This window comes from Echinops telfairi, unplaced genomic scaffold (genome assembly GCF_000313985.2).
Source record: "Echinops telfairi isolate 266 unplaced genomic scaffold, ASM31398v2 ScPeMD7_17;HRSCAF=63, whole genome shotgun sequence".
In the NCBI taxonomy this organism is placed as follows: Eukaryota; Metazoa; Chordata; class Mammalia; order Afrosoricida; family Tenrecidae; genus Echinops; species Echinops telfairi.
This window is the reverse complement of record NW_022103914.1, coordinates 6,137,037-6,152,527: the sequence shown is the minus strand read 5'-3', so window position 1 is coordinate 6,152,527 and position 15,491 is coordinate 6,137,037. Positions and strand designations below refer to the sequence as shown.

Below are 15,491 nucleotides of genomic sequence, written 5' to 3'. Positions count from 1 at the left end.
TTCTAGTCGCCCTTAGCTATCGAATAGCCAGCACCCCCAGGGGCCCTGTTTTCACTGACAGTTCAATTTTAACTAGTTTATTATTTACACTCTTGGTTTTAGGTATATTTTGAGTTTATGCCTCATTTTCTTTTTTTAAAATCATTTTATTGGGGGCTCATACAACTCTTATCACAATCATTACATACATCCATTGTGACAAGCACATTTGTACATTTGTTGCCATCATCATGCTCAAAACATTTGCTTCCTACTTGAGCCCTTGGTATCAGCTCATTTCCCCCCTCCCTCCCCACTCCCCCCTCATGAATCCCTGAAAATTTATAAATTATTTTTTTGTCATATCTTAAACTGACATTTCCCTTCACTCACTTTTCTGTTGTCCGTCCTCCAGGGAGGAGGTTATATGTAGATCCTTGTAATCAGTTCCCCTTTGCACCCCACCTTCCCTCCTCCCTCCCGGTATTGCCACTCTCACCACTGGTCCTGAAGGGATCATCTGGCCTGGATTCCCTTTTTCCAGTTCCTATCTGTACCAGTGTACATCCTCTGGTCTAGCCAGATTTGTAAGGTAGAATTGGGATAAGAAGGGGTGGGGGGCAAGCATTTAAGAACTAGAGGAAAGTTACAGGTTTCATCATTGCTACACTGTACCCGCACTGGCTCGTTTTCCCCCCACCCCACCACCCCCATGACCCTTCTGTAAGGGGATGTCCAGTTGCCTACCGATGGGTCTTGGGTCCCCAATCTGCACTCCCCCTCATTCACAGTGATTTGATATTTTGTTCTTTGATGCCTGATACCTGATTCCTTTGACACCTCATGATCACACAGGTTGGTGTGCTTCTTCCATGTAGGCTTTGTTGCTTCTGAGCTAGATGGCCGCTTGTTTACCTTCAAGCCTTTAAGACCCCAGATGCTATATCTTTTGATAGCCGGGCACCATCAGCTTTCTTCACATTTGCTTATGCACCTGCTTTGTCTTCAACGATCGTGTTGGGAAGGTGAGCATCATGGAATGCCAGTTTAATAAAGTGTTCTTGCATTGAGGGAGTACTTGAGTGGATATGTCTCATTTTCACAGTGAAATGTTTACTAGTTTAATTCATGCTCTTTTGGCTATAAGTAACAGAATTAACCTGTAATTTTTTTTAAAAAAGTTTTACGTTCAGGATACTGTTCTGAGAATCAAGACTGTACAACCACATTTGAAAATAGCAGAATCAGGATCCCTCAGCAGCAGACGTTTGGGGACTTTCTCTTTAAGTCACAGCCACTAACATTTACCAACAGTTCTTTGTCTCAAGTCCAAATTCCTAGGCACGTGCATCTGACTGCTCCGTATGGAATCATCTCTTTCCAAGGAAGAGGAAAAAGGAGGTGGAAAATACGTTCGGTAGCTGGACAAGAAACGCTCAGGGGGGAAAGGACAGTAAGCTGTCCCAACGGAAGGCTCAGACACCTGTCAAAACTTGCAGGTTTCAAACACATCAGGCTGAATGAACTCTGAGGGGCATCTTTTTGTTTTGCAGAACAATCACCGTCTATTTGCCAAGCTAGCCTGATCGAGGTCTGCGAGGGGATGTCTAGGAGGATCCGCGTTGTGTCCAGGACTCATCCCTTAATGAGGAAGGTGAGAAGTCTTAACTTAGGAAACGTTCCCAGGACTTCTCTTCTGACAAAGAAAAATGATAAAAATGAAAAGTAAAGAAGGCTGATCGCATGAAAGTGACATTAATAGAACACATGGCTCTCAAACTCAATGCTATACGGTCAACTTTGACTCATGGTGATGCCATAGGAAGGGCTAGAACTGCCCACCCCTGTGGATGTCTGAGGCTGTAAATAGTTACTGGGGCAGAAAGTCAAAACTTTCTCCCCAGAGCAGCTAGTGGGTTGAACCAGTAATCTTGTGGTTAGCAGCCCACGTGGGTTACCTGTTTGATCAAATACTGTGTAACATCAAGACTGGGGCCCTCTTTGTTTTAAAGGGCAGTGTAAGAACAGAGGTTGGAAAACGGTACTCAAAGTCATTTTGTTTGAACTGACGTGACAAATGAAGTGTCAATATTTTAAGAACCAGATTTCTCCTCTTAAAAACTCAAACTCCCTGCCATTGAATCAACTCCGACCCAGAGAGACCATGTAGGAATGGATCAAACTGCGCCTGTGGGTTTCCAATATTATTACTGTTTATGTGAGTAGAAAGCGTAGTCTTTCTCCCAAGGAGTGGTAGGTAGTTTCAAACTGCTGTTCTTGTGGTTATTAGCCCAATGTGTAACCACTACACCACCAAGCTCTAGAAAAGGAAACTTCCAGTATCTGAAAAATAAAACCCATCAACATCAGGCCATATTCCCATACAAGAAAACAGCGAGCACCGAGTAGCCACTACTATAGTTTGTCAGGGTGCCTCCAACATTCATTGCTTGAACCCTGCAAGCTAGGTGTCTAGCTCGGTCAGAAAAGTCAGGGTGCACATTCTGCTTGGTCACTAGCTTCAAAACTTCTCGGGGGTGGGAGTGGGGGTTCAAGCCTTCTAGATCGCATGATTAACTGCATCATTTAATTAGGCAGTCCGTTCAGCCAGGAACCTTGATTAAGAGGGCATTCCTGTATATAATAACTGGACTTCCAATCACGGATTCACTAGCTGAATGATAGGCTTCCTTAGTACCTCCCACCCTCTACAGCGGTAACCAGGACCACGGGCAGTTTGTCTCAAGGTGGCTATTAGCCTACTGCCTGGTGGTGACTGGGTGGGTGTGGAAGGCATTCAGGGTCAGGGTAAAAGCAACCCGACCAAAAACTCAGTCATCAAGTTTCTTCTGACTCATAGGGACCCTGTAGGGCAGATTAGAACTGGCCCTTGGGGGTTCTTTACAGGCGTCGAGAGCATCATCTTTTCTTCCTAGAGCTGCTGATAGTTTCGAACTGCGGACATTGCTGCTGGCAGCCCAACTTGTAACCCAAGACTCCGCCAGGGCTCCTGCGGAGCGTAACAGCAGCATACAGCGCGATAAACAAACACTGGGGCCCTGGGGTCAAACACCTGTGCTCACGGCCCACTCTCAGGATTTACTCGTCACATCGTCATATGAACAGGGCTGTCACAAGTAACGGGGATACTTCACAGTGTGCCATTAGTCTGCAAGTGCCAGAGCACGCAAGCCCTCAATACTTAAGTATGATGAATACGGGTTTACAGACCCCAGGATTACCAATCCATCTTGCCAGAGAAGCACCACACTCAAGACACACTCATCACTTATACATTTAATCGGAGGATTTAGGTAGCTTCAGGGCTGTCTTTTCATCCATGATCTTCCCTGTAAGTAGTGCTCTCTCTGGGCCGAGGTGGCAGCATCTGTCGTTGAGTCCTGGTTCCATTTGCAAAGGGAAAGCTCTATTTCTGCCTGCGGTGGGACCTCAGATGTTTATCTCCGCCGAGCTTCGGAGTCTTCCTCCACAGCATGCCGGCCCAATCCTTGATCCCAGAGCTTCAAAGACCTTGTCTGTTCCGAACGTCCGGGTTCCCTGTACCTCATCGACCGGAGTCAGAAGACTGAGCCCCTGCAATGTCCCGAATGACCTCTCAACGCCGAGGCTGGTGTAGAGCCTAGAAGGGGAAGCAGACGACTGGGCCGCAAGTTAGGGGTCTGCGCCCGGGCCCCTCTGGCTGCCCGGTGGTGACCTCGGACGGTCCCGAAGGCCCCGGCGCAGCTCCTGGTTGAAGGTATCCTTGAAGCGGGCAGCGCGGCGGCCTAAGGAACCCGCAGGCCCCGCCGCAAGCCCCCGCACGCGGCGAGCCGCATCCTGACCGCGCAGCTGGAGCTGCAGCAGCGCGAAGGCCGTGAGCTGCGCCGCACGCCGGATCGGCCGGGACTCGGAAAGGCGCTCGACCAGCTGCGGGCTGTGCAGGAGCGCGGCCAGCAGCCGCCGAAACACCATCCTGGGGGCGCGCGCCGGAACGTGAGCGTGACGCCCTACGCTTCCGGCCGGCGGCGCCGGCGGGGACCGCCACGGCGCTGGCGCTCAGTGATGACGACACGGCCGCTGGCGGATTGGGCTCGGAGGCTTCCGGTTCCGCCGCCGCTGCCGCCGGAGCCTTCTCCGCGTCCCCGGAGCCTGGGCGCCGTGGTCCGCCTCCCTGCATGATGTCTGGGGGCCTCCTGAAGGCGCTGCGTAGCGACTCGTACGTCGAGCTAACCGAGTACCGGGACCAGCACTTCCGGGTAAGGCGAACGCGGAGAGGCGGTTTGCTCCGGTCTCATTGTGTCGTCTCAGCCCGCTGGTGACGCTCGACGCGCAGTGTGGCCGCACAGTGGCCGGGGACCCGGGAATATAAACGGGAAGGGTGTGCCTAGCTTACTGGAGCCACTTCTCTCCCGGGAAGGGTCGAGGCTCGCTTTCTCATTGCCGTGCCTCTGAGAGGTCATTGGTAGGCGAGGACAGGCTTAACCCTTTGACTCCACTGGACGTGGAGGCCCCTTACCCAGATGGCAGCCCCGCTTTCGTGTAAACATTACAGCAGGGAGACAAAGCCCATTGGCTCTCTTGCGCCTTTTCTTCAACCTCGCCATGGATGAAAGAGACCGCGTTGAGGCCAGAGCCCTGCTAGGCACTAGGATGTCGGGGTAGCAAGATCAGAGACGACTGGATTCCAGAGGAAGCACCTTTGGTTTAGCCTAGACTAGATTAGATGTGTGGGGGAGAGAAGGTCTGCAGAATGGAAATAGAGAACCGAGGTGGGCTGGCTTTTCCGTAATAGGAATGGCAAGGTGGGAGTGGGGTTGTAGGAGAGGGTTTCATTAATCCAGTGACGTCAGTGTTTATTGTGCTCAGTCCGAGCAGAAGAGACTGTTTCTGCACCTCAGACGGGCATGATCCTGTAGTAGAGTATCAGTGGAAGCAAGTGATCAGCATCAGGTGAATGTGATGAGCACGAAGGGAGGGATCGTGAGGAGTCAGAAGTGGGAGAACCCTTGACTGGGAAGTAGGAGATTGTAGGCATGGAGATGGTGTAAAATGTGTAGCAGGGCAGCGAAAAGGCGTTTTTTATTTGAGCTCAAGTTGAACACTAGCTTCATGCACTGGGTCTGCAGTTTTTAAACACTGATGAAGTACAAACATGATTTTGAGAAGCCCTGATGGCCTAGTGGTTACACGTTGGCAAGGTCTATTCGCAGCCACCAGCCTCTGAGAGAGGAAGATGGGATTTTCTGCCCCTGTAAACTTAGCAAGTTTCTGAAACTCACAGGGGGCAGTTCTAGCCTGTCCTGTAGGGTCGCTGTCAGTCAACATCAGCTCCGTGGCCCTGAGTTTAGTTTTTATTTTAAACATGATTTTAAAGTTTATGGCACTCATTACTCTAGAAAGTTGCACATCATTACCCTTGAATTTAAACCATTCTGACAGATTTTTTAAAAAAGATTCAACTTCTGCTATTACACCTGCAGTATAAAGCCCATCGCTTTAATTAACAGTAATACATGAGTGTCTTGTGGAATGTCTAGTGTTCTCTGAATGAAATCTACATTGATACCATACATTAAGTAAGCTCTCAAACCACAGGTGTCTTCAACCGAGGCTACTTGTTTGGACAGTACTTACCTGTATGAGAAAAGTAGGAAGGAGGTGAAAATGCCTGCTGATCATGATATGAACAACTCCTTAACATCAGTAAAAAAAAAAGTTAATCTACATTCTCTGTTGTCTCATTTCAAAATTGTGAGAATCTATTTTTAACACAGAATGTCTGTTTTCTTGTTGACTATTTAAGGCAGTATGGGAATGGGGACTAGACTGGGTTGGAATTCTAGTTAGACCGACTAAGTTTCTCTATGATTTGTACAGATTAACTTTTTCCTTATGTGGAAAGTACGGATCATAAACTAGGACCTACTTCATATAGTCGTTCTAGAGATTAACCAAGACAGCATACTTGTCCATCAGACTTGCATTCTCTTGCTTCTCACCCCAGAAGTAGGCATGTATTGTTATACATAGTTATTCATGTATTTTTTTAAAGTAATTAAGGTTTAAGAATAAATTAACTAAAAATATTGTCTGGAGTGTATGCTTCACACTGTACCGTGTGATGCGTCACTTTGCACTCCCTCTTGGAGATGTCCCCTGTCATCGCATGTCGGTACAGGCTTCTTGGGGCTAAGTTTGTATGGGTGTGCCATCACTTACGTAGTCTGTTTCCCTTTGATGTGACCAGATAGGTTACCCTAGTTCTCTGCCACCAAGTCTGTTTCCCTTTGATGTGACCAGATAGGTTACCCTAGTTCTCTGCCACCAGTTGTGATCCCTTGAGAACTATTCCTTTGAACACTGTGCTAGGAAACATTCAGAGACAAAGCAAAGTTAGATTGCCCGAGGGAAGGGAACGGGACCAACATTACACCTTGTGAGCTCTTGGAAAGTCTTCTGGAGACTCAGTACAGGTCGACTCAGCTGCTACCTTCCAAGCTAGACTACAACTCTGAGGTGTAAGAAGGGCTGTCTTCAATCCAACTCAGTAGTTAAGATGACTGATTTTAGGGCCCTGCCTGGGTCAGAAGGGCTTGAGAGCAGGTCAGCTGGTAGGCCTATGCAGTAGGCATTTGTCCTCCCCGGTGCGGATCCTAGAAGAGGGTGGCCACAGGTGGCCACTCTGGTTTCCAGGATGAGCCATTCTGTGCCCAAGGCTTGTCAGGTGTTTTTGCTGAAACACAGTTCTACTCCTGTCTTCCAAACAGCCCATCAAGAAGGTGAACTCTCCTGTGTTTAATGATCGACACATTATTCCTGAACTCAGCAACCGGAGCCTATCACTAACCTGTGTAGCTGATTAATTGTTTGGAATGGTCTCTGTGGGAGGATTACAAAGGAAATCCTCAGTGGGAACCAACTAAAAGGATCAAAGAGCTCTTCCATATAACTGATTCAAGGTCTACAATTGAAACTTGGGCCTTTAGGATACAGTGCCAAGGAGGGCAGAAGGCTAGAGGCCTGCAGAGTAACTTCAAGCCTTGACACGCTATTAACAGTACTCTGGACCTTGCAAAAGTGCCTCCGAAAATCAACTCCTTCCCTCTTTTTTGTTTTGTTGACCTATCATAATTAATGCCCATTTTTACCCACTTCTAAGGAACCCTGAGCAAGCTCATTTCTAGGTTGTATAGTCTAACTTTTTCTCCATTTGAAACCCTAGGGTGATTATGAGGAGCAAGAAAAATTACTGAAGAAAAGCTGTACTCTATATGTTGGAAACCTTTCCTTTTACACCACCGAAGAACAAATCTATGAACTCTTCAGCAAAAGTGGTGACATAAAGAAAATCATCATGGGCCTGGATAAAGTGAAGAAGACGGCATGTGGATTCTGTTTTGTGGAGTATCCTTCCTGTTATGTCTAAGGTAGCTGCTGAACCAGGGGGCGGCCTAGAATGTTTGGGTGCCTGGTCAGTGACGATATATTGATTTAAGGGTCTCTGCTTTCCTCCCCTCCCCCCCTCTCTGTTTTGTGTCCGGCTCTTAAGCTGAGAAAGCTGCTAACCACTTACATTCATTCAAGGAATGGTCTCCCCCATAACAAATGTGAGGATGGGCAGAGCCCTTCTGTTACACACAGGGTTGCTGAGTTGGAATTGACTGCATGGCACTCACAACAAATCATGCTTATGGTTGCCTCGAACAGGCTTTCAGAATGTGTGCCCATGGTGTTTAAAGAGGGGGGAAAGCCTCCTAAAAGGAGTAGCTGAAATAAAATCCATCTACCACTCCCAAGCCCTTAGTTGCTGTCATCAGAGGGGACGCAGTGATGGATTTCCTGGGTGTCCTTCCAGAAGCAGTGCGTGGGGGTGAAGAAGCAGCCTGCAGACATGCTTCTTTTTCCACTTACCCTTGAGATTGTTCCATGTCAGCATCTCTAAGTGTCCTCCTCCTCTTCAATGACTAAAGAGTTTGTCAGTATATAGATGGACGTAGCCCGGTCTTACAGAGAACCCCAACCATGTTCCATTTGTTCTCTTCCCAGAAACACTGTCAGAGTCCCTGGATTGATTCTTTGTGTCTGTTTGCTAATGTTTTCCTTTTTGGGGTCATTTGTTTTATATTCTGAGAAAAATCCTAGACCTGATCCAGTGTTTCACGTTCTACCCCCTGTGCTCTGAATTATATTTCATCTGGCCTGTGTGGTTTTCTTTTTTGGTTGTATTTTATGCTGTAATTGTCCTGAAATGTCTGATTCTTGGCTTTCCTTTTATAGATCAGGGTAGAGAGCTGACTCTGGACCTGGGCAGGACTTCTCTCTCACGTTGTTGGCATACCTTGGGATATGAGGTTCCCATGTGCTAGAATGAAAGGGAGTTTATTTCACTTGCTGATATCAAAGCTAGCTCCTCTGCACTGTTCATTAAGGACCCTTTCATTTTGACTTATCTCAGTTAAACGTCTTCCAGCTTACGATATTCCTCAAAGAAACATTTCATTAACTCCTCTTATCACCTCAATTTTGGATTGAGAGTCTCCTAGGATTTCGATTTCCTACTCCTCTAAGACCCTTCAAAATATTCCACAAAGACTTTCACCATGAGCCATCCTCCAGCTACTTTGACCCTCTCACCTGCTCATGGCCTCTTGCAGTCTTTGGGTTTATGTCTCTCTACTCTATGCGGTCTTTAATCTGAAAGCCAGAGTGTTTCACGCTTGGCTTAGAGGGTAGAGATGCAGTCATAATGGCATCACGATGCCACAGGCCTGATAGGCTGCTTTTGCTAGTTGGTTTTTGCTAATAGTGTCTTCCCTGTATTCACTTAAAAAATTGAGGAAAGAAGGAAGGAATGCCTACTATTTGCTATCTGTTGGCGTAGTGGTTACGCCGTTGCACTGCTAATGCCAAGGTCAGCAGTTCAGGACCACCAGCAGCTCTGCCAGAGAAAGCCTGGGCTGCCTACACAAGCGAAGTCTCATACTCACAGGGGCAGTTCTATCCTGTCCTATAGGGTTGCTGTGAGTTGGTATGCAGCAGGTTTTGGGGTGTTTTTTAACTGTTAATTGCTAAGATATTGTTTAGGTACTGGATATTGGAATTTAAAAGCAAAAACACTTAGATCTGATTTTTCTAAAATCTGGCCAGTAATCAAAATTTGTTTTAGAGAATTTTAAAAATACCACCCTCAAGCTAAATTCAGTAAATCTGATATGGCAGGTTTGAAAACTATTACCTGGGTTATTGATAAGGGTCTTTCCTTATAATGAAGCGTACTGACAATTTTAGGGACTTTTTTACTATGTTCTTTTAAAAAGCAAAAAAACGAAAATCAATGAATTGGGTGAAGATGTACAGAGTAGATCAGATTTACAGAGTAGATCATCAGTTTTACATTCAACAATTCATATACGTTTTATTTCATCTCACTGATTACAGCCCCTCAGTGTAACATTGCGTATCCCATTTCTGCGTGTTGCCTATATCCATTCCTGGTTTCCTCTTTTCAACTTGGGTAAATGTTGCTTTTCATCTCAAATGGTTGGTTATTTTTTGACATGCATACCTCCCTAGTGTTCCTGCCTCCCGTACACATATCTACCTATAACTGTTGAAAGTTGAACCATGGGTGTGAATGTAGTTCCAGACCTACGGGGAGTTTCAGTAGTCATCTCTAACCAGGAAGCCTGCTTTGTTTTGTTGTTACTCATCACTTTGAGCTTTAGTCTATATTTTCCCCCATCTACCCATGACCTTCTAGTATGGTCTCTTTCAGAGCAGTTGGTTGTGATAACCGCGCAGTTTCGCTCTCTGGGTCATTCACTGATGTTCACGTGGGGCACTAGTCCTTTTGACTACTCGCTTCTGTGTGTCTTTTGATTTTGAACAGCCTTCTTTCCCCTCGTCAGGGAGAGACCAATGGTTAGTGGCCCTCTAGATGGTCATTCCCAACCTCTAAAGATCCTACTCACTCAGGGGGGTGTAGAACAGCATGTTGATGGACTGTGTTAGGCCAGTTGGCCATGGTATGTCCCTGACCCCCAAGCTCAAGGTGACTCAATCCCTCAGGATTGGTTGTCTAACAAGTTTTTATAACTTTGCCCCTTCTACACTCCACCACATTCGTGGGTACATTTGCAGTAAAAATAAATACCGGTGTACAATTACCTGTCAAACTTATATACATATTCATGGTCATACTCCCACTTTCCTTCATATACCCATCTCTCTGCATGTCTATCCATGTAACTACTTGTAAGTCACTGTTACTGCAAGGTTTATGTATGTAACAGTATTTTCCTCTGGTGGCTCTAATTTTTGCACTCTTTTCTGTGTCTCTCCCCTTCCTCTATCATTTCCTTTGCCAACTTCATCTTCACTCGAGCCTGCCTGGCTTCCTCTCCACTTGGGAGTTCTGTAAGTACACTATTCCCTGCTCCAGTTTTGTAGTCTTCACTACAAATTGCCCTCTCTCATTCCCTATTTGCAGCCTTATAGGTTTATTTTACTGTGGATCCTTCTACATCTGGGTTAATTTCTGGGTGGTGATATCATCTATGTTCAACCAGCTGTTTTATTGTTGGTTTTCTGTTCAAAGAACTCTCTGAAGGTTGGTCTGGTTTTTAATGAATTCCTTTAATTTCTGATCTGGAAATTCCTAATTTCACCATTGTATTTGAGGGACAGTTTTGCTGGGCATATGATAATTGGTTGTCAATGTGTGTTCATTCAGTTTTATATAGGTCATCCCACTGCCTTAATGCATGTGTAGTTTCTGCTGAGAAACCCGAGCTTCATAATTTTGGTTCTCCTTTGTAGTTAATGGGTTGTCTCTCCGGCCGCCCCCCCCCAAGGTGCTTTCCACCTCTTAGGCTCTGGGGAGATGATGGTTTGTCTTGCTGATTTTCTTTTGTATTCTCCTCTCTGGTTTGTTCATCATGAATGAATGTCTTCTCTTCTTTCATATTAGAGACTTTTTTTTTCCCAACAACTCTTTGACAATTTTTTAATCTGTGTTTTTGGGAGATGTATGGGATCTCTTTCTGTTCTGGAATTCCTGACAAGTAACTTATTACTGTTGATATTTCCCCACATAATTCTTAGGGTTTTTTCCCCTAGCTTCGATGATCAGGTAGTGCAGGCCTAGATGCTAGCCCTGACCTCATAGATGGGCTGCAGGATGTATTGATTGGCTAGGCTGTGTGGGCACAATTGCTGAAATGTGGGGGCAAAAAAAAAAAAAAGAACCAAAAATCCAAGCAGGTAAAGTAGGCAAATAGCAGCAAGAAGATAATTTAATAATTAAAAGGAAAAAGCAAAAAGAAATACAGTAAGAAAAACTTGGGAAGCAGGAAAAATAGTAAAGAACAGAGTGAATGAACGGAAAGATTAAAAAGAAGGAAGCAGATAAGGCAAAGGAAAGAAAGGCGGTGGGGGCGGGGTGGGGGTGACGACAGGCAGAGGCATGAAGACAACTAGAGGCAGCTTAGGGCAGTGCCGCGTGGGTTGGTGCACTCTGCCAGGCAAGGCGCTTATAGGGATTTGAGGGGGGAGTGGTATACCAGTACTAGATAGCGGTCTGCTGGCCTTGATGTGTGCATTTAGATATGTGGATCCATACGTAGTAGGTTCAGAGGGTGGTTGAAGTCAAGGTACTCTTTCAGGTCTCGGGAGCAGGGGGGCTGGGTATGGAAGATGTTCTTGCCCACCCAGGATTAGCCAGGCCCAGCACTTTGCATCTGCTAGTCTGGTGAGGTGGAATGCGTGCACCTTTAGACATGGGGGTGGTACACTGGGAGCCCAATCCACGGGGCGTGGCTCTAACCTCTGGAGAGCAGCAGTTTTGCAGGGGGAGTTGTCATTGGTCCCTGGGGGTTTAAGAGTGAGGTTGGTGTACTTCTGGCCGCCAGGAGGGGATGGAGAACAAGAGAAGTTCTTGACTTTTCTAGTTACCAGCCATGTGTGGAAGAGGGTGGGGTGGAGCGTGTCAGGCTGATATCAAATGCCACTTGCTAAAGTTCAAAATGGCCATGCTGCATCAGATCAGCCAACAATACACCCATCTGTCTGCTTTTCTTTAGCTTCTCCTTGTTGGCATACTTCAATCCAGGTCCCAGGACTGTCATCTCTGTTTCATTTGGTCTCTTGTCTTTGTTTTAGAGGCGTATCTGCCTAATTCGCCATCTTGCTGTAAGTCTTCAAGATGTTTTGTATCATTAGTTGCCGGCAGGAAGCTCTGGGAACATGCATAATGGTTAGTGGTTACCTGTTGGGCTTTTAACCGCAAGGTCAGCAGTTCAAATCCACTAGCTGTTCTGAGGGAGAAAGGCAGGGCCTTCTACTTCAGTAAAGAGTTAGTCTTAGAACCTCACAGGAGCAACTCTGCCCTGTCCTATAGAGCCACAATGAGTTAGAGCGAGCTCCGCAGTGAGTTTGTTTGAATTTTAGTTGCTGTTAAGTGGCCTACGTATAACAAATAAGAAATGTTGCTTAGCTCTGCACCATACTGTGATCCCAATTTGGGTGTCAAAATTTGGTCTAACCTTCACTGAACATATTTGGCAACTCAAACTATGGAGCTGGGCAAACAAATAATTGTTAACGGTACCATCTAGACAGTTACAGTCAATAATATGTTGATAGGCACCTTCGGGCTGGCCCCGGTGCAGCACGCTGAAGTACTGCTTGGTCCTGTGCCGTCTCGGTTGTTACGGTGCAGCCCACTGTTGTAGCCACCTGGTCAGTGAGCTCGTTGCAGGCTTCCAACTTTTTGCTGACATTCTACTTCTTCCAGCATGAAGTCTTCTTACAGGGACCGATCTCTCCTGACAGGAGAGAAAATCTGGCTATCCTTGCTTCTAAGAAGCATTCTGGGTTTTTTCAAAGCAGATTTGTTTGTATTTCTGGCTGTTCGTGGTACATTGAATATTATTTGCCGACACCTACTTCAAAGGCATCAGTTCCAGTCTTCCTTATTCATTGTCCAGCTTTTACATGCGTATGGCATGACTGAAATTACCATGGCTTGGTCATGATAGCCATGCATAAATACAATATTTATATTGTGTAGCCATATTGTACAAATGCAGTATTATTTGCAATACTGTTTTCTTTAGCCTTCACCTTACCGGATTAGCTTGGCTTCATTTAGATGTAACTCCACAAGCATTTTTGGAGAAATGCTATCATGTTCCTTAATACCTATGCGTAAGATACTACTCGAGAGCAGATGCAGAGAACGCCATGCGGTACCTAAATGGGACTCGCCTGGACGACCGGATGATTCGGACAGACTGGGACGCAGGCTTTCGGGAAGGCAGGCAGTACGGCCGAGGGCGCTCGGGGGGCCAGGTGAGCAAGAAGATCCTCTGCTTCTTTAGTCCTTGATAGTGTTTTATCACTCTGTACTTCCTAACGAGCCTTTGGTACAGTGGGATACGCACTGGGCTGCTAACCACAATGTCTACAGTCTACAGTCAAATGTCATTCTGATGGAGAAAGATGGGGCTATGTGCTCCCATAGAGATTTACAATCTCTGAGACCTTACAGGGTGGTTCTACTCTACCCTGTAGGGTTGCCACGAGTCAAATTGACTTGACAGCAGTTGGTGGCTTATTTACATTAAAATAACTGTGTAGTGTTGGCCTGAAAGGCTTCTTTAAAAGAAAGCTGTAATTTTTTTTTTTTAAATCATGAATGGTGTGTTCTATACCTTCCCACACGCAATGATTATTGAATGTCTTACTCGGGGCTGTTTTATCACTTGATAAGAGTGGGAAAAGGCAAAATGAGTTTCAAGTTTTCGTGTAAAAGTAAAGAACATGATTTAAATATCCTTTGGAATGAGCTCTTTAAGCATTAATGCACATTCATGGATAATTTTGCAAAGTAGTTGAGTTTTATATCACTTGGTTTAAAAAAAGGCTGGAATGCTTAACCTTGTGACATCTGTAAGATTTGTTTTTCTGACGTGTGTAAGAATCCTAGTTGTCATAGCAGTTTCTCTACACTGTAACCTTGTATCTTCCATTAGGTACGAGACGAGTACCGGCAGGACTATGATGCTGGGAGAGGCGGCTACGGGAAACTGGTTCAAAACCCACCAGGGAACAAGCCGCTCCTCTGACCGGCTGGATCTGATGAAGCTCGGTGCCAAGGTCTGCAAAGCAGCTGGATTTCACCAAGCTTTTTCAGTCTGTTACTGAGCTGGAAGCATCTGTGTGGATTTCCTCTCTGAAAATTATTAAAGGACAGAAATCTAAAAGAATGTCTTTAATTTTAGTCTTAAGAATCTTGGCCATGTCTCTTATTACCAGGATGTTTTTCTACTAGTAGTCAAAATTTGTTCCTTGAATACAAATTGGATATATGGTGTGGATTAGTCTGTCAAAACGTCATTTTTAGGGTAGTTGCACAAATTTCATTTTGGTTTACCATGTTTATAATACAGGTTTATAATACCAACTTGGGCCGGAAGTTTTTTACATTTGCATGCCATAAAGTTTAATGGGGACATGCTATTCAGTATAAACATTTCCTGTTTTCTAAATAAAGAACAGATATGGGAAAACTTGATTGTGTGTGTGTTTTTTTCCAATTCGAATCTCCAAAAGCAAACAGTGGTCCCGGGTCTGTAATAGCTGGGGTAAAAAGTCAGTCTTGGGCAGTCAGTCCTGAGAGACGCTACCGGCTTTATGGGGTCCGTCAAGACTTTTAGGTGCAGGGTTTAAAGGACACTTATTACTAACTTCAAAAGATGCAAATGTTCTACCAACAACTAAAGAAAGCAAGACTTTGTTACAAAGAACTTCAAATACTCTAAAAGGGGGACTTGTCGGTAGGAAGGAAGTGGGGATGAAATACCAAGGGACCCTAGTGAAAGCACTGCCTGAAATTAGACAGTTTCCTGCCAGGGCCATCAAATTCACTCTTCATTTCCAGAGGAATCTTGGGGACAGAGTAGGTTTTAGAAAGAGCAGGAGGATCAAGATATTAGCAGGTAAGTTTCTCACAGGAAATACCTGCCTGAGTCAGCTCTCATATTGAAGTCTTGTGTTCTTTTCAATGGCCAATGAATTGTGTTGAGGTTCAGAGGCTTAATCAGCTGATGCTCCCTACAGAGATGGAAGTTTAGAGAACTTTACGTTTGTATGGTAACAAGTCATTCACATGCTGAGCTACTGCTCATGAAAATGGCAACTAGTATGATTTCCTGTGAGACAAGGAACTGCTGTCATACAGCAGCATACAGCCCAGTAGTTTCCAAAGTTGGAGTTGAAGTACCTCAGCAAGGTTTTCTTCTTAAATTCAAACTGACCATTTGAATTTTCAATAGAATTGTAGTAAGTTGTATGAACTAAAGGAAAACTTAGCGGGGCTATGCTACTTGTTTTTCTCATTTCTTTTTACGCTGTAGTTTGAGCTGTGGTTTATGTTCTTCGGTAGTAAAACAACTCAGCTCTCTGCCTGCCTTAAACCAGTGGTTTCTATTTGAACAATCTCTTGTGTAATA

At 45.4% G+C, this 15,491-nt stretch overlaps 2 protein-coding genes across 2 annotated transcripts; one reads left to right on the top strand and one right to left on the bottom strand.

Annotated features, from left to right (window-relative positions):
- Positions 1 to 3,261: 3,261 nt before the first annotated feature.
- Positions 3,262 to 3,976, bottom strand: NCBP2AS2 (NCBP2 antisense 2 (head to head)). Its single transcript, XM_013007151.2, has one exon. It carries the CDS (start codon positions 3,949 to 3,951, stop codon positions 3,652 to 3,654), a length of 300 nt encoding a protein of 99 aa, XP_012862605.1. The 5' UTR covers positions 3,952 to 3,976; the 3' UTR covers positions 3,262 to 3,651.
- A 125-nt stretch (positions 3,977 to 4,101) lies between these two features.
- Positions 4,102 to 14,554, top strand: NCBP2 (nuclear cap binding protein subunit 2). Its single transcript, XM_004712334.2, has 4 exons — positions 4,102 to 4,235; positions 7,202 to 7,383; positions 13,191 to 13,329; positions 14,013 to 14,554. Exons 1-4 carry the CDS (start codon positions 4,155 to 4,157, stop codon positions 14,103 to 14,105), a joined length of 495 nt encoding a protein of 164 aa, XP_004712391.1. The 5' UTR covers positions 4,102 to 4,154; the 3' UTR covers positions 14,106 to 14,554.
- Positions 14,555 to 15,491: the final 937 nt, after the last annotated feature.